The sequence below is a fragment of the Coregonus clupeaformis genome, chromosome 24, assembly GCF_020615455.1.
Source record: "Coregonus clupeaformis isolate EN_2021a chromosome 24, ASM2061545v1, whole genome shotgun sequence".
In the NCBI taxonomy this organism is placed as follows: Eukaryota; Metazoa; Chordata; class Actinopteri; order Salmoniformes; family Salmonidae; genus Coregonus; species Coregonus clupeaformis.
In genome coordinates, this window is record NC_059215.1 from 6,116,313 (window position 1) to 6,135,406 (window position 19,094).

A 19,094-nucleotide genomic window follows, 5' to 3' on the forward strand; every position below is an offset into this window, starting at 1 on the left:
AGTTATGTGTCCTCTCTCTGAGGCCTAGTTATGTGTCCTCTCTCTCTGAGACCTAGTTATGTGTCCTCTCTCTGAGGCCTAGTTATGTGGTCTCTCTCTGAGGCCTAGTTATGTGTCCTCTCTCTCTGAGACCTAGTTATGTGTCCTCTCTCTCTGAGACCTAGTTATGTGTCCTCTCTCTGAGACCTAGTTATGTGTCGTCTCTCTCTGAGACCTAGTTATGTGTTCTGTCTCTGAGACCTAGTTATGTGTCCTCTCTCTGAGACCTAGTTATGTGTCCTCTCTCTCTGAGACCTAGTTATGTGTCCTCTCTCTGAGACCTAGTTATGTGTCCTCTCTCTCTGAGACCTAGTTATGTGTCCTCTCTCTCTGAGGCCTAGTTATGTGTCCTCTCTCTCTGAGGCCTAGTTATGTGTCCTCTCTCTCTGAGACCTAGTTATGTGTCCTCTCTCTCTGAGACCTAGTTATGTGTCCTCTCTCTCTGAGACCTAGTTATGTGTCCTCTCTCTGAGGCCTAGTTATGTGTCCTCTCTCTCTGAGACCTAGTTATGTGTCCTCTCTCTGAGACCTAGTTATGTGTTCTGTCTCTCTGAGACCTAGTTATGTGTCCTCTCTCTCTGAGGCCTAGTTATGTGTCCTCTCTCTCTGAGACCTAGTTATGTGTCCTCTCTCTCTGAGGCCTAGTTATGTGTCCTCTCTCTCTGAGACCTAGTTATGTGTCCTCTCTCTCTGAGACCTAGTTATGTGTCCTCTCTCTCTGAGGCCTAGTTATGTGTCCTCTCTCTCTGAGACCTAGTTATGTGTCCTCTCTCTCTGAGACCTAGTTATGTGTCCTCTCTCTCTGAGGCCTAGTTATGTGTTCTCTCTCTCTGAGACCTAGTTATGTGTCCTCTCTCTGAGACCTAGTTATGTGTCCTCTCTCTCTGAGGCCTAGTTATGTGTCCTCTCTCTCTGTGACCTAGTTATATGTCCTCTCTCTCTGAGACCTAGTTATGTGTCCTCTCTCTCTGAGACCTAGTTATGTGTCCTCTCTCTCTGAGGCCTAGTTATGTGTTCTCTCTCTCTGAGACCTAGTTATGTGTCCTCTCTCTGAGACCTAGTTATGTGTCCTCTCTCTGAGACCTAGTTATGTGTCCTCTCACTCTGAGACCTAGTTATGTGTCCTCTCTCTGAGACCTAGTTATGTGTCCTCTCTCTCTGAGACCTAGTTATGTGTTCTCTCTCTCTGAGGCCTAGTTATGTGTTCTCTCTCTGAGACCTAGTTATGTGTCCTCTCTCTGAGGCCTAGTTATGTGTCCTCTCTCTCTGAGACCTAGTTATGTGTCCTCTCTCTCTGAGGCCTAGTTATGTGTCCTCTCTCTCTGAGACCTAGTTATGTGTTCTCTCTCTGAGGCCTAGTTATGTGTTCTCTCTCTGTGACCTAGTTATGTGTCCTCTCTCTGAGACCTAGTTATGTGTCCTCTCTCTGAGACCTAGTTATGTGTCCTCTCTCTGAGACCTAGTTATGTGTCCTCTCTCTGAGACCTAGTTATGTGTCCTCTCTCTGAGGCCTAGTTATGTGTCCTCTCTCTCTGAGGCCTAGTTATGTGTCCTCTCTCTCTGAGGCCTAGTTATGTGTCCTCTCTCTGAGACCTAGTTATGTGTTCTCTCTCTGAGACCTAGTTATGTGTCCTCTCTCTCTGAGGCCTAGTTATGTGTTCTCTCTCTCTGAGGCCTAGTTATGTGTCCTCTCTCTGAGACCTAGTTATGTGTCCTCTCTCTCTGAGACCTAGTTATGTGTCCTCTCTCTGAGACCTAGTTATGTGTCCTCTCTCTCTGATACCTAGTTATGTGTCCTCTCTCTGAGGCCTAGTTATGTGTTCTCTCTCTCTGAGACCTAGTTATGTGTCCTCTCTCTCTGAGACCTAGTTATGTGTCCTCTCTCTCTGAGGCCTAGTTATGTGTCCTCTCTCTCTGAGACCTAGTTATGTGTCCTCTCTCTGAGGCCTAGTTATGTGTCCTCTCACTCTGAGACCTAGTTATGTGTCCTCTCTCTGAGACCTAGTTATGTGTCCTCTCTCTCTGAGACCTAGTTATGTGTTCTCTCTCTCTGAGGCCTAGTTATGTGTTCTCTCTCTGAGACCTAGTTATGTGTCCTCTCTCTGAGGCCTAGTTATGTGTCCTCTCTCTCTGAGACCTAGTTATGTGTCCTCTCTCTCTGAGGCCTAGTTATGTGTCCTCTCTCTCTGAGACCTAGTTATGTGTTCTCTCTCTGAGGCCTAGTTATGTGTTCTCTCTCTGTGACCTAGTTATGTGTCCTCTCTCTGAGACCTAGTTATGTGTCCTCTCTCTGAGACCTAGTTATGTGTCCTCTCTCTGAGACCTAGTTATGTGTCCTCTCTCTGAGACCTAGTTATGTGTCCTCTCTCTGAGGCCTAGTTATGTGTCCTCTCTCTCTGAGGCCTAGTTATGTGTCCTCTCTCTCTGAGGCCTAGTTATGTGTCCTCTCTCTGAGACCTAGTTATGTGTTCTCTCTCTGAGACCTAGTTATGTGTCCTCTCTCTCTGAGGCCTAGTTATGTGTTCTCTCTCTCTGAGGCCTAGTTATGTGTCCTCTCTCTGAGACCTAGTTATGTGTCCTCTCTCTCTGAGACCTAGTTATGTGTCCTCTCTCTGAGACCTAGTTATGTGTCCTCTCTCTCTGATACCTAGTTATGTGTCCTCTCTCTGAGGCCTAGTTATGTGTTCTCTCTCTCTGAGACCTAGTTATGTGTCCTCTCTCTCTGAGACCTAGTTATGTGTCCTCTCTCTCTGAGGCCTAGTTATGTGTCCTCTCTCTCTGAGACCTAGTTATGTGTCCTCTCTCTGAGGCCTAGTTATGTGTCCTCTCTCTGAGACCTAGTTATGTGTCCTCTCTCTGAGACCTAGTTATGTGTTCTCTCTCTGAGGCCTAGTTATGTGTCCTCTCTCTCTGAGGCCTAGTTATGTGTCCTCTCTCTGAGACCTAGTTATGTGTTCTCTCTCTCTGAGACCTAGTTATGTGTCCTCTCTCTCTGAGACCTAGTTATGTGTCCTCTCTCTCTGAGACCTAGTTATGTGTTCTGTCTCTGAGACCTAGTTATGTGTCCTCTCTCTGAGACCTAGTTATGTGTCCTCTCTCTCTGAGACCTAGTTATGTGTTCTGTCTCTGAGACCTAGTTATGTGTCCTCTCTCTGAGACCTAGTTATGTGTCCTCTCTCTCTGAGACCTAGTTATGTGTCCTCTCTCTCTGAGACCTAGTTATGTGTCCTCTCTCTGAGACCTAGTTATGTGTCCTCTCTCTCTGAGACCTAGTTATGTGTCCTCTCTCTCTGAGGCCTAGTTATGTGTCCTCTCTCTCTGAGGCCTAGTTATGTGTCCTCTCTCTGAGGCCTAGTTATGTGTCCTCTCTCTCTGAGGCCTAGTTATGTGTCCTCTCTCTGAGACCTAGTTATGTGTCCTCTCTCTCTGAGACCTAGTTATGTGTCCTCTCTCTCTGAGACCTAGTTATGTGTCCTCTCTCTCTGAGACCTAGTTATGTGTCCTCTCTCTCTGAGACCTAGTTATGTGTCCTCTCTCTCTGAGACCTAGTTATGTGTCCTCTCTCTGAGGCCTAGTTATGTGGGAACACCAGCTATACGTAGACCTATACATTTAACATGGCATGCATCCCAAATGGCACCCTACATAGTGCACTACAGGCCCTAGTCAAAAGTAGTAGTGCACTATAAAGGGAACAGGGTGCCATTTGGGACACAATTATAGGGATTCACGATGTGGACAAAGCAGCAAGAGGAGCTACATTGTTGAAGAGCGTTTTCAAGTGTTGTCTGAAAGCATGTTACTGACGGTGTTATTGTGTTTTATGGTATTTTATTGCCGAAGTCAACATTAAATGTTCTTCTTCTTCTTAACGTATTGGAATGGGTTTTGTAATTATGTGACAAATTAAAACCTGCAAACTTTTATACAATGAGACATTTGAATGGATATGCTATTGATTTTACAGCATAAATGGTTGGGCGTTAAGCCGAAATTGAGAAAAGTCGCACACTATGATGGCCTCCTTCCAGATATTGGTTCATCCATATTTGTTTCAGAATATAACAATTTTTCAAGATCTAAAATCAGTTTGTTCCTAGTCATTTTTTTTTTGCGTCTTCGTACTAAGTCTAAATGCCAATCAACCTCGTGGATAACCTTGTTTCAATAGTGCACAATGTGATTGGTAGGCTAGGCTAGGCTAGTGGGGGCTGGAGAGAGATAGACAGAGATAGTGATTGGGTGATTTGATGGACCAGGCACATGTGGTGATGGACTAGCGCTGACTTTGCTTATAGCTTCTGTAACCGGTGTGAAATGGCTTAGCTAGTTAGCGGTGCGCGCTAGTAGCGTTTCAATCGGTGACGTCACTCGCTCTGAGACCTTGAAGTAGTTGTTGCTCTGCGAGGGGGGCCGCGGCTTTTGTGGAGCGACGGGTAACGGTGCTTCGAGGGTGACTGTTGTCGATGTGTGCAGAGGGTCCCTGGTTCAAGCCCAGGTAGGGGCGAGGAGAGGGACGGAAGCAACACTGTTACACTACTCTGAGGAAAAACGTACTTAATATGACTGCGATGTGTGGTTGTCTCACCTAGCTATCTTAAGATGAATGCACACTACTGTAAGTCGCTCTGGATAACAGCGTCTGGTAAATGACTCAAATGTAAACTGAACGAATCAATTATCATATCAGATATTAATAATAATAAAAAAAATTATGGTATAGGTCCGATTCCATTCATTATAAGAAAAACGATTGATCACATAGTGCGACCCCTCCCTCCATGCAGACCCGTCGCCAGACCTCAGTCTTAAGGGGGGCTATGAAATGCATGGGAGGGCAGGGCACAATTATTATTAGCCTACAGTACCTATATTTAATATTAAATTCCCTCAATTGGGGGGCACAAGCATTTTTGGGGGCGGGCCCGGCCCCCTATGGCCCGCCCATAGCGACGGGTGAGCCTCCATGTATATACTATTCAACAGATAACGCATTTTCTAACATTCTCATGGACCCTCAAAGGGATTGCGTTGAAGGGAAAGGGAGGGTAGCAATGTTTGATCAGGGGGTAGGCTAATTAGTCTTATCAGGGCATTAGTCTTATTTAGCCTAACATTTTCGTGATCCTCTGCCCTCTTCTTCACTAAGGTCACAACATTTATAATAATCAGAGACATTAAGTCCCATGATGGACTGGTCATACTGCACAGTTAACTGGGTCACCATTCAAAGTGGACTCTACACTGAAATTGGCCGATACATTTTTAGAAGATGTAATTATCGTGCCGATCGCAGTCCCTTCCCGCTCGTTCTGCACATGCCCAGTTCAACCCATTAATCCCTGCAACAACAACAAAAAGCAACGGGAACGGGAAGACGATCGAACGGGATTTCGGCAGCGATGGAAGAAGCTTTGCTGTGTGAGTATTTCAACGAATTTCTGTCAATTTAGCGGTTTGTTTACATTTGTTGCAACGTTGCAAATCAGTAACAAAGATTGGCGCTACATCGCTGACATAAAATCACGAATGTCGTTTTCAAAACAGAATCATATAAACTGAGAAGAAAATGAGAGGCGCGCCTAACATTGTCCTGCAACGAGGCGTTTTTCAGTAGTAGCGCTGAAGGGAAAACACCGAGCGGTGGACGGAGCCCGGAGCAGCAGGGAGAGGGGGAGTGAGCAGCAGGGAGAGGGGGAGAAGGAGAGGGGGAGTGAGCAGCAGGGAGAGGGTCCTAGAAAACCAGCAGCGGTGTATTCATTACGCTGATTCTGTTGCAAAATGTTTCGTCTGTGGAACAGAAACGTTTACTCCAAACGCTGTTGAGTTCCGTTTTGTTCTTAAACGGAAGTTGTTGTTCAGTCATGTCGCTCTTTAAAAAAAAAAAAGTCAACTGCTGAAAGATGATATAATATAATATAATATGCCATTTAGCAGACGCTTTTATTTGGAAGGAATCCCGCGCCGCGGTCTTAACTTCAGAGAGGAACATCGCAGACCATTTAGATTGGAATGGCAACGCGTGGAAACCCATACAATTTAAAGTGAACTACAACTTCCGTTTAAGAACCCAACAGCTTTTACGTCACGTTGAAGAGCGTTTTGTAGGAAACGGTTTTTAATAATAATAATAATATGCCATTTAGCAGACGCTTTTATCCAAAGCGACTTACACTCATGCGTGCATACATTTTTGTGTATGGGTGGTCCCGGGGATCGAACCCACTACCTTGGCGTTACAAGCGCCGTGCTCTACCAGCTGAGCTACAGAGGACCACAGACGAAACGTTTTGCAACAGAATCAGTGTAATGAATACATCCCCTGTTGTTGGAGTCACATATGGCTGAATCATGGCGGAGGGAACATGGAAGTGTTTTTTTGCTACAGTGCTTCTATGCACGCCAACCCATGTTAATGACTAGCAACAACCAAGCCATGTTTCCAGTTAGAGTTTGGTAGCTAGCAGCTGTGTGGTCACTGGCTATGTGTCAAACGTTCTAGTCATGTCCATCAGAAAACAACACTACAATCGGATGATGTTGTAGTGATTAATTGTTCATTGCTGCAATTCTGATCAGTTTGCTGTTGCAGTTCCAAACAGCTGGCCGTGCTACTAGCTAGCTAGCTAGCTAGCTTAACTAGCTACAGTGTTGAGTGTGACAAGGCAAGATACTGTAACTAACAAGAACTTGCAGATGGCCCATTCATCAAAGGAGATCTGACACCAGCCAGCCTCAATTAAGCTACCAGATAATATATTACCAGATTATATTAGTTCTCTATTACAATAACCAAACATATTTGCATGATGATATTGAGGTTTTTCTCAGATCTATTTACATTTGACATTTTAGTCATTTTTTAGCAGACGCTCACGCTCGTATCCAGAGGGACTTAGTGCATTCATATGTAGCTAGTGTAACAGTGTTGCTTCAGTCCCTCTCCTCGCCCCTACCTGGGCTTGAACCAGAGGACCCTCTGCACACATCGACAACAGTCACCCTCGAAGCACCGTTACCCGTCGCTCCACAAAAGCCGCGGCCCCCCTCGCAGAGCAACAACTACTTCAAGGTCTCAGAGCGAGTGACGTCACCGATTGAAACGCTACTAGCCCGCACCGCTAACTAGCTAAGCCATTTCACGCCGGTTACAGAAGCTATCAGCTATCAGTGCATTCATATGTAGCTTGTTAAGACAACCACGTGCGACATGGTACCACACTCCTGAATAGGAGGGGCTGTGCTTCATTATGATTTTAGCACAGTGCTGCAGTCATTGATTCAGTGTTTCCCCTACCATTGTATAGGTAGGGCGGGGCTCCCCAAATAAAATAGTATGATTTTTTAAAATGGACAGTTATAATGCCAGAAGGTTTTTGGATCTTGCTTTGGTGCCTTAGAGAAAGTTTGATGTAGGGAAAAGACTGAATTGATTATCAGTGTTGTGAACAGACTCCATACAACTTATTCTGCAAGCACATTTGACGAATGCATTTTGACAACAAAAAAAAAATACCAGACAGTTTCCCCCTTGCTGGCACTGTGTTTTGAAAGCTTGAGCAGGGTGATGTGGGGTTCCCTGTGAGTTTTGTAGTTTAGTTAGTCAATATGGCTAATTGATTAATTAAGCCGCCAGGTGATTTGGTTGGATTTAAACCACGGGCAGGGTTTTTAACTTCAAGGTCAACCCCAAATGCCAGTAATAGTCGAACTCTGCAGGTGTAGGCTTAATAATGTAGGTATTACCATGTCTAACCGTCCCCCCTTCCTGGTAATTGTTTCTAATAAGATTGTTATAAATGATCCATTAGACCCTATTTGCCACTACGGTTCTGTTATCTTGAAACGTGGCGTCAGCATTGCGTTGTCGTCGTCGTCGTCGCTGCAGGCAGTGGTGTTTTTGTTGTGCCGATCAGTGCGCTGTGATCACCGTGGCAACTGCAGATTTTTTTTTATTTTCTTATTTTCCTGTGCTAAACATATCGCCAAGGCACCAGCATGCCATGTAGCCTTGGAAAAATCCACATGGGGTGAACGCCAAGCTCCAGATGGATGGTTTCAACTTAGCCCATTATACATGGTTTGTCTTGTTTCCGTGTTAAGTTTGCCTTGCGTGTTAGTTCCCAGTGAATTACATGTATAGGCCTAGCTATCGTTGTCAAAGGTTGAGTTTTTGAATTATAATTTTGAATGTAGGTTATATATATTGATAATTTCAGAACTTGTTTATTTGATTTATTCAATTAGTTGATTGTGTGTGTATCAGCACTCCGACACGCTAATTCCGTTTTTAAAGCGTACTATTTTCCCGTCATACTTTTAGAATGTTTAATTTAGAATACATGTGGTCCTCTGTAGCTCAGCTGGTAGAGCATGGCGCTTGTAACGCCAAGGTAGTGGGTTCGATCCCCGGGACCACCCATACACAAAAAAAAATAATTTATGCACGCATGACTGTAAGTCGCTTTGGATAAAAGCGTCTGCTAAATGGCTTATTATTATTATTATTATTATTATATTTATTATTACATGTAGGATTTTCTGCAGTGAAACAGAATACTAATAATAGACAGCGACCTCATTCTTTCTATATTATAATAAATAATGATGCCTACTGACATTTTTCCTTTTTTATTTCTCAGAGTGTTCCGAACATCAGCTGACCCCACCCAAACCCTAACCTCCACACATCCCAAGATGGAGAGACTAGAGGCTTTGTCTGTAGACCTTCTTCATATGTCTTAAGGCTACAGGAGAGAACCGAGGAGGACCTGTGTTTTGCTGTGAGCCAGTAATGTTACTGAGCATTGGACGGTGAACAGTGAGTAGGCCTAACTGGATGACCTTCGACCCGACATGGACAGGAAGCGCCCCAAACTGCTCATCCTGAGGAGAGACACAGTAGAGGGTCGGATGGTAGCGAGACGCATTGCTCTGGAGGAGGACACGCCCCTGAGCCACGCAGCCAATCAGGATCCAGACCTCAGAGAGGGAGCCAATCAGGGAGACCAGGGCGGGGCTGGAGTAGAGGTGAGGAGTGGGGCGTTTTCAGTGATCTGAAAGACGTTTTGAACATTGCACATACATTGCAGAGACACTTTTATCCTAAGCAATTGACAGTAATTTACATAGAAATGACATTGCATACGTTTTATGCTCTTGGCACCATCATTTCAGTTTATTCAGCTATAGCAGGTCTTTCTGAATGTTCTGTAACATTTTCTAGAGCTAACACAATTCCCTTTTCTATCTGACAAGACAATCATATCTGTTCTACACCATATTTCTATCTTAACGCGCTGTAACATTACAGGCCAGTGGTGAAGAGGAGGTGATCCAGCTGGAGAACGACATGCTCCCTCTAGGGGCGGAGGTCCAGATGGACACGGTCTCCAGTGACATCCTGGGGAGTCTGGCCCAGGGGACAGGGGAGGGAGAGGGGAGTCTGGCCCAGGGGACAGGGGAGGGAGAGGGGAGTCTGGCCCAGGGGACAGGGGAGGGAGAGGGGAGTCTGGCCCAGGGGACAGGGGAGGGAGAGGGGAGTCTGGCCCAGGGGACTGGGGAGGGAGAGGGGATTCTGGCCCAGGGGACAGGGGAGGGAAAGGGGAGTCTGGCCCAGGGGACTGGGGAGGGAGAGGGGAGTCTGGCCCAGGGGACTGGGGAGGGAGAGGGGACTCTGGCCCAGGGGACTGGAGAGGGGAGTCTGGCCCAGGGGACTGGGGAGGGAGAGGGGAGTCTGGCCCAGGGGACTGGGGAGGGAGAGGGGAGTCTGGCCCAGGGGACAGGGGAGGGAAAGGGGAGTCTGGCCCAGGGGACTGGGGAGGGAGAGGGGAGTCTGGCCCAGGGGACTGGGGAGGGAGAGGGGACTCTGGCCCAGGGACTGGAGAGGGGGAGTCTGGCCCAGGGGACTGGGGAGGGAGAGGGGGGAGTCTGGCCCAGGGGACTGGGGAGGGAGAGGGGAGTCTGGCCCAGGGGACTGGGGAGGGAGAGGGGAGTCTGGCCCAGGGGACTGTGGAGGGAGAGGGGAGTCTGGCCCAGGGGACTGTGGAGGGAGAGGGGAGTCTGGCCCAGGGGACAGGGGAGGGAGAGGGGAGTCTGGCCCAGGGGACAGGGGAGGGAGAGGGGAGTCTGGATGGACCGCCTGGTGCCTGGTTTGAGCCCCTGGGGGAGAACGACTTTGACGATGTGGAAGGTGAAAGTGAACGGAGGTATGGAATGTATTTCTTCACTCACACCTGATCTTCCTGGTGCTGATTTAGCTAATAGTGGCTATTTAGAAGAAGGGTGTATTAAATGACTGTATTCTGGTTGTTTTCCCACTAAATGCTCTGGATAAGAGGGTCTACTAAATGACTGAAATGAAAATGTTATTGTTGTTAAATTCGTTAGTCTCTGCATTCTGCAACTGCCTTGTTTTAGAACAGTGGTCTCATTAACTGGGCATACCATGTGCTCCAGAACATGACAACTTGTCATCCCTTTTATTTGAACAAAGAAAGTAATGCATGTCCCTTAGCAGAGCTTGGCCTTGTGATAGACTAGCGTCCTGTCCAGGGGGTGTACTGGTACATCAAGCTGTCTCACTACAGAAACAGGAGATAGACTAGTGTCCTGTCCAGGGGGTGTACTGTACATCAAGCTGTCTCACTACAGACACAGGAGATAGACTAGTGTCCTGTCCAGGGGGTGTACTGGTACATCAAGCTGTCTCACTACAGAAACAGGAGATAGACTAGTGTCCTGTCCAGGGGGTGTACTGGTACATCAAGCTGTCTCACTACAGAAACAGGAGATAGACTAGTGTCCTGTCCAGGGGGTGTACTGGTACATCAAGCTGTCTCACTACAGAAACAGCAGATAGACTAGTGTCCTGTCCAGGGGGTGTACTGTACATCAAGCTGTCTCACTACAGAAACAGGAGATAGACTAGTGTCCTGTCCAGGGGGTGTACTGGTACATCAAGCTGTCTCACTACAGACACAGGAGATAGACTAGTGTCCTGTCCAGGGGGTGTACTGTACATCAAGCTGTCTCACTACAGAAACAGGAGATAGACTAGTGTCCTGTCCAGGGGTGTACTGTACATCAAGCTGTCTCACTACAGAAACAGGAGATAGACTAGTGTCCTGTCCAGGGGTGTACTGGTACATCAAGCTGTCTCACTACAGAAACAGGAGATAGACTAGTGTCCTGTCCAGGGGGTGTCCTGGTACATCAAGCTGTCTCACTACAGAAACAGGAGATAGACTAGTGTCCTGTCCAGGGGGTGTCCTGGTACATCAAGCTGTCTCACTACAGAAACAGGAGATAGACTAGTGTCCTGTCCAGGGGGTGTACTGGTACATCAAGCTGTCTCACTACAGAAACAGGAGATAGACTAGTGTCCTGTCCAGGGGGTGTACTGGTACATCAAGCTGTCTCACTACAGACACAGGAGATAGACTAGTGTCCTGTCCAGGGGGTGTACTGTACATCAAGCTGTCTCACTACAGAAACAGGAGATAGACTAGTGTCCTGTCCAGGGGGTGTACTGGTACATCAAGCTGTCTCACTACAGACACAGGAGATAGACTAGTGTCCTGTCCAGGGGGTGTACTGTACATCAAGCTGTCTCACTACAGAAACAGGAGATAGACTAGTGTCCTGTCCAGGGGGTGTACTGTACATCAAGCTGTCTCACTACAGAAACAGGAGATAGACTAGTGTCCTGTCCAGGGGGTGTACTGGTACATCAAGCTGTCTCACTACAGAAACAGGAGATAGACTAGTGTCCTGTCCAGGGGGTGTCCTGGTACATCAAGCTGTCTCACTACAGAAACAGGAGATAGACTAGTGTCCTGTCCAGGGGGTGTCCTGGTACATCAAGCTGTCTCACTACAGAAACAGGAGATAGACTAGTGTCCTGTCCAGGGGGTGTCCTGGTACATCAAGCTGTCTCACTACAGAAACAGGGAGATAGACTAGTGTCCTGTCCAGGGGGTGTCCTGGTACATCAAGCTGTCTCACTACAGAAACAGGAGATAGACTAGTGTCCTGTCCAGGGGGTGTACTGGTACATCAAGCTGTCTCACTACAGAAACAGGAGATAGACTAGTGTCCTGTCCAGGGGGTGTACTGGTACATCAAGCTGTCTCACTACAGACACAGGAGATAGACTAGTGTCCTGTCCAGGGGGTGTACTGGTACATCAAGCTGTCTCACTACAGACACAGGAGATAGACTAGTGTCCTGTCCAGGGGGTGTACTGTACATCAAGCTGTCTCACTACAGAAACAGGAGATAGACTAGTGTCCTGTCCAGGGGGTGTACTGGTACATCAAGCTGTCTCACTACAGACACAGGAGATAGACTAGTGCTCTAAGGCTTAAACACTTTATTCTGTGTCCAGACCGTCTCCTAAGCGAAGGTGGAGGTGGAAGCCTCCGGTACAGGGTGATGACGACTGGGAAGACTGCTCCGCTCTAGGACCGGGCTGGAAACGCAAAGTGGTGTTCCGACGCTCAACCACCCTGTCCACTAAGAGGAAGTGGGATGCGTACTACTGCAGTCCTAATGGGGACCGTATGAGGAGCAAGGTTAACACTTCTTCTAAACACTTCCTTTAACAGTTCTACTGCAATAAGAGCAGCGTTCAGTTATGAATTAATGTTTTGATTTGGATTTAACAGGTGACTATCAATAAGGGATCATAGCTTTCACCTGGACTCACCTGGACAGTCTGTCATGGAAATAGCAGGTGTTCCTAATGTGGTTCAAGTCCTGATTGGCTGAAAGCCGTGGTATATCAGCCCATATACCACGGGAGTGACCAAATATTTATTTTTACTGTTCTAATTATGTTGGTAGCCAGTTTATAATAGCTATAAAGCACGAGGAGGTGTTGTAAATGGCCAATATACCACGACTAAGTGCTGTTCTTACGCACGAAGCAACGTGGAGTGCATAGATACTTCCATTAGCCATGGTATATTGGCCATATACCAAAAACTCCCGAGGTGCCTTATTGCTATTATAAACTAGCTACCATAATAAATGTTTTGTCAAAGCCGTGGTATATGGTCTGATAAACCACAGCTTTCAGGACTCGAACGATCCAGTGTATATTTTTATTCCAGACTTTGACATTGCTCATTCTGATATGATAGTTTAATTTCTTGTTCTTTTTAAAAAAAACTTTGGGATTATGTGTGTATTGTTATTGTATTGATAGATATTGTTGGAGCTATAAACGTAAGCATTTCGCTACACCTGCGATAATATCTGCAAAACTGTGTACGCGACCAATAAACATTGATTTGATTTGAAACTCTTTGGTCCTTTAAAAACCTGCTGTATGTAAAATAATGTGTTCTATAGCTTGTAAAATAAATAAATGTGACTCTGGATGACAACAGTGATGTTTGTTTCCAACATTAGGGCTGTTTTCCTAAATAAGTTAAATCCGCTTGGTGTTTCCCTTCCTTGCCATGACACTAAGGAGCATGGTGATGCTGGTATGGTCCATGATACTAAGGAGTATGGTGATGCTGGTATGGTCCATGATACTAAGGAGTATGGTGATGCTGGTATGGTCCATGACACTAAGGAGCATGGTGATGCTGGTATGGTCCATGATACTAAGGAGTATGGTGATGCTGGTACGGTCCATGATACTAAGGAGTATGGTGATGCTGGTATGGTCCATGATACTAAGGACTATGGTGATGCTGGTATGGTCCATGACACTAAGGAACATGGTGATGCTGGTATGGTCCATGACACTAAGGAGTATGGTGATGCTAGTATGGTCCATGATACTAAGGAGTATGGTGATGCTGGTATGGTCCATGACACTAAGGAGTATGGTGATGCTGGTATGGTCCCTGATACTATGGAGTATGGTGATGCTGGTATGGTCCATGATACTAAGGAGTATGGTGATGCTGGTATGGTCCATGATACTAAGGAGTATGGTGATGCTGGTATGGTCCATGATACTAAGGAGTATGGTGATGCTGGTATGGTCCATGATACTAAGGAGTATGGTGATGCTGGTATGGTCCATGACACTAAGGAGCATGGTGATGCTGGTATGGTCCATGATACTAAGGAGTATGGTGATGCTGGTATGGTCCATGATAGTAAGGAGCATGTTGATGCTGGTATGGTCCATGATACTAAGGAGTATGGTGATGCTGGTATGGTCCATGATACTAATTAGTATGGTGATGTTGGTATGGTCCATGACACTAAGGAGCATGGTGATGCTGGTATGGTCCATGATACTAAGGAGTATGGTGATGCTGGTATGGTCCATGATACTAAGGAGTGTGGTGATGCTGGTATGGTCCATGATACTAAGGAGCGTGGTGATGCTGGTATGGTCCATGACACTAAGGAGTATGGTGATGCTGGTACGGTCCATGATACTAAGGAGTATGGTGATGCTGGTATGGTCCATGATACTAAGGAGTATGGTGATGCTGGTATGGTCCATGATACTAAGGAGTATGGTGATTCTGTTACGGTCCGTGATACTAAGGAGCATGGTGATGCTGGATGGTCCATGATACTAAGGAGTATGGTGATGCTGGTATGGTCCATGATACTAAGGAGTATGGTGATGCTGGTATGGTCCATGACACTAAGGAGTATGGTGATGCTGGTATTGTCCATGATACTAAGGAGTATGGTGATGCTGGTACGGTCCATGATACTAAGGAGTATGGTGATGCTGGTATGGTCCATGATACTATGGAGCATGGTGATGCTGGATGGTACATGATGCTAAGGAGCATGGTGTTGCTGGTATGGTCCATGATACTAATTACCATGGTGATGCTGGTATGGTCCATGATACTAAGGAGTGTGGTGATGCTGGTGTGGTCCATGATACGAAGGAGTATGGTGATGCTGGTATGGTCTATGATACTAAGGAGTATGGTGATGCTGGTATGGTCCATGATACTAAGGAGTATGGTGATGCTGGTACGGTCCATGATACTAAGGAGTATGGTGATGCTGGTACGGTCCATGATACTAAGGAGTATGGTGATGCTGGTACGGTCCATGATACTAAGGAGTATGGTGATGCTGGTACGGTCCATGATACTAAGGAGCATGGTGATGCTGGATGGTCCATGATACTAAGGAGTATGGTGATGCTGGTATGGTCCATGATACTAAGGAGTATGGTGATGCTGGTATGGTCCATGACACTAAGGAGCATGGTGATGCTGGTATGGTCCATGATACTAAGGAGTATGGTGATGCTGGTATGGTCCATGATACTAAGGAGTATGGTGATGCTGGTATGGTCCATGACAGTAAGGAGTATGGTGATGCTGGTATGGTCCATGATACTAAGGAGTATGGTGATGCTGGTATGGTCCATGATACTAAGGAGTATGGTGATGCTGGTATGGTCCATGATACTAAGGAGTATGGTGATGCTGGTATGGTCCATGATACTAAGGAGTATGGTGATGCTGGTATGGTCCATGATACTAAGGAGCATGGTGATGCTGAATGGTCCATGATACTAAGGAGCATGGTGATGCTGGTGTGGTCCATGACACTAAGGAGTATGGTGATGCTGGTATGGTCCATGATACTAAGGAGTATGGTGATGCTGGTATGGTCCATGATACTAAGGAGTATGGTGATGCTGGTATGGTCCATGATACTAAGGAGTATGGTGATGTTGGTATGGTCCATGATACTAAGGAGTATGGTGATGCTGGTATGGTCCATGACACTAAGGAGCATGGTGATGCTGGTATGGTCCATGATACTAAGGAGTATGGTGATGCTGGTATGGTCCATGATAGTAAGGAGCATGGTGATGCTGGTGTGGTCCATGATACTAAGGAGTATGGTGATGCTGGTATGGTCCATGATACTAATTAGTATGGTGATGTTGGTATGGTCTATGACACTAAGGAGCATGGTGATGCTGGTATTGTCCATGATACTAAGGAGTATGGTGATGCTGGTATGGTCCATGATACTAAGGAGTATGGTGATGCTGGTATGGTCCATGATACTAAGGAGTATGGTGATGCTGGTATGGTCCATGATACTAAGGAGTATGGTGATGCTGGTATGGTCCATGACACTAAGGAGCATGGTGATGCTGGTATGGTCCATGATACTAAGGAGTATGGTGATGCTGGTATGGTCCATGATACTAAGGAGTATGGTGATGCTGTTATGGTCCATGATACTAAGGAGTATGGTGATGCTGGTATGGTCCATGATACTAAGGAGTATGGTGATGCTGGTATGGTCCATGATACTAATTAGTATGGTGATGTTGGTATGGTCCATGACACTAAGGAGCATGGTGATGCTGGTATGGTCCATGACACTAAGGAGCATGGTGATGCTGGTATGGTCCATGATACTAAGGAGCGTGGTGATGTTGGTATGGTCCATGACACTAAGGAGCATGGTGATGCTTGTATGGTCCATGATACTAAGGAGTGTGGTGATGCTGGTATGGTCCATGATACTAAGGAGTGTGGTGATGCTGGTATGGTCCATGATACTAAGGAGTGTGGTGATGCTGGTGTGGTCCATGATACGAAGGAGTATGGTGATGCTGGTATGGTCCATGATACTAAGGAGCATGGTGATGCTGGTATGGTCCGTGATACTAAGGAGTATGGTGATGCTGGTACGGTCCATGATACAAAGGAGTATGGTGATGCTGGAATGGTCCATGATACTAAGGAGTATGGTGATGCTGGTACGGTCCATGATACTAAGGAGCATGGTGATGCTGGATGGTCCATTATACTAAGGAGTATGGTGATGCTGGTATGGTCCATGATACTAAGGAGTATGGTGATGCTGGTATGGTCCATGAAACTAAGGAGTATGGATATGCTGGTATGGTCCTCTGTAGCTCAGCTGGTAGAGCACGGCGCTTGTAACGCCAAGGTAGTGGGTTCGATCCCCGGGACCACCCATACACAAAAAATGTATGCACACATGACTGTAAGTCGCTTTGGATAAAAGCGTCTGCTAAATGGCATATTATTATTATTTATTTTATACTAAGGAGTATGGTGATGCTGGTATGGTCCATGATACTAAGGAGCATGGTGATGCTGGTATGGTCCATGATACTAAGGAGTGTGGTGATGCTGGTATGGTCCATGATGCTAAGGAGTATGGTGATGCTGGATGGTCCATGATACTAAGGAGTATGGTGATGCTGGTATGGTCCATGATACGAAGGAGTATGGTGATGCTGGTATGGTCCATGATACTAAGGACTATGGTGATGCTGGTATGGTCCATGACACTAAGGAGTATGGTGATGCTGGTATGGTCCATGATACTAAGGAGTATGGTGATGCTGGTATGGTCCATGATACTAAGGAGTATGTTGATGCTGGTATGGTCCATGATACTAAGGAGTATGGTGATGCTGGTATGGTCCATGATAGTAAGGAGCATGGTGATGCTGGTATGGTCCATGATACTAAGGAGCATGGTGATGCTGGTATGGTCCATGATACTAAGGAGTATGGTGATGCTGGTATGGTCCATGATACTAAGGAGCATGGTGATGCTGGATGGTCCATGATACTAAGGAGTATGGTGATGCTGGTATGGTCCATGATACTAAGGAGCATGGTGATGCTGGTATGGTCCATGACACTAAGGAGCATGGTGATGCTGGTATGGTCCATAATACTAAGGAGTATGGTGATGCTGGTATGGTCCATGATACTAAGGAGTGTGGTGATGCTGGTATGGTCCATGATACTAAGGAGTGTGGTGATGCTGGTATGGTCCATGATACTAAGGAGTGTGGTGATGCTGGTGTGGTCCATGATACGAAGGAGTATGGTGATGCTGGTATGGTCCATGATACTATGGAGCATGGTGATGCTGGTATGGTCCATGATACTAAGGAGTATGGTGATGCTGGTACGGTCCATGATACAAAGGAGTATGGTGATGCTGGAATGGTCCATGATACTAAGGAGTATGGTGATGCTGGTACGGTCCATGATACTAAGGAGTATGGTGATGCTGTTACGGTCCATGATACTAAGCAGCATGGTGATGCTGGATGGTCCATTATACTAAGGAGTATGGTGATGCTGGTATGGTCCATGATACTAAGGAGTATGGTGATGCTGGTATGGTCCATGAAACTAAGGAGTATGGATATGCTGGTATGGTCCTCTGTAGCTCAGCTGGTAGAGCACGGCGCTTGTAACGCCAAGGTAGTGGGTTCGATCCCCGGGACCACCCATACACAAAAAATGTATGCACGCATGACTGTAAGTCGCTTTGGATAAAAGCGTCTGCTAAATGGCATATTATTATTATTTATTTTATACTAAGGAGTATGGTGATGCTGGTATGGTCCATGATACTAAGGAGTGTGGTGATGCTGGTATGGTCCATGATGCTAAGGAGTATGGTGATGCTGGATGGTCCATGATACTAAGGAGTATGGTGATGCTGGTATGGTCCATGATACGAAGGAGTATGGTGATGCTGGTATGGTCCATGATACTAAGGACTATGGTGATGCTGGTATGGTCCATGACACTAAGGAGTATGGTGATGCTGGTATGGTCCATGATACTAAGGAGTATGGTGATGCTGGTATGGTCCATGATACTAAGGAGTATGGTGATGCTGGTATGGTCCATGATACTAAGGAGTATGGTGATGCTGGTATGGTCCATGATAGTAAGGAGCATGGTGATGCTGGTATGGTCCATGATACTAAGGAGCATGGTGATGCTGGTATGGTCCATGATACTAAGGAGTATGGTGATGCTGGTATGGTCCATGATACTAAGGAGCATGGTGATGCTGGATGGTCCATGATACTAAGGAGTATGGTGATGCTGGTATGGTCCATGATACTAAGGAGCATGGTGATGCTGGTATGGTCCATGACACTAAGGAGCATGGTGAAGCTGGTATGTTCCATAATACTAAGGAGTATGGTGATGCTGGTATGGTCCATGATACTAAGGAGTATGGTGATGCTGGTATGGTCCATGATACTAAGGAGCGTGGTGATGCTGGTATGGTCCATG

The 19,094-nt window shown here is 46.3% G+C and overlaps 1 protein-coding gene across 1 annotated transcript in view; it reads left to right on the forward strand.

Annotated features, from left to right (window-relative positions):
• Positions 1-5,386: 5,386 nt before the first annotated feature.
• Positions 5,387-19,094, forward strand: part of mbd1a (methyl-CpG binding domain protein 1a) — an 80,807-nt gene continuing 67,099 nt past the window's right edge. The window contains exons 1-4 of the mRNA XM_045206796.1: positions 5,387-5,460; positions 8,682-9,069; positions 9,353-9,487; positions 12,441-12,614. Coding sequence (XP_045062731.1) covers positions 8,896-9,069; positions 9,353-9,487; positions 12,441-12,614 — 483 coding nt within the window. The 5' untranslated portion in view covers positions 5,387-5,460; positions 8,682-8,895. The remainder of the gene's footprint in view (positions 5,461-8,681; positions 9,070-9,352; positions 9,488-12,440; positions 12,615-19,094) is intronic.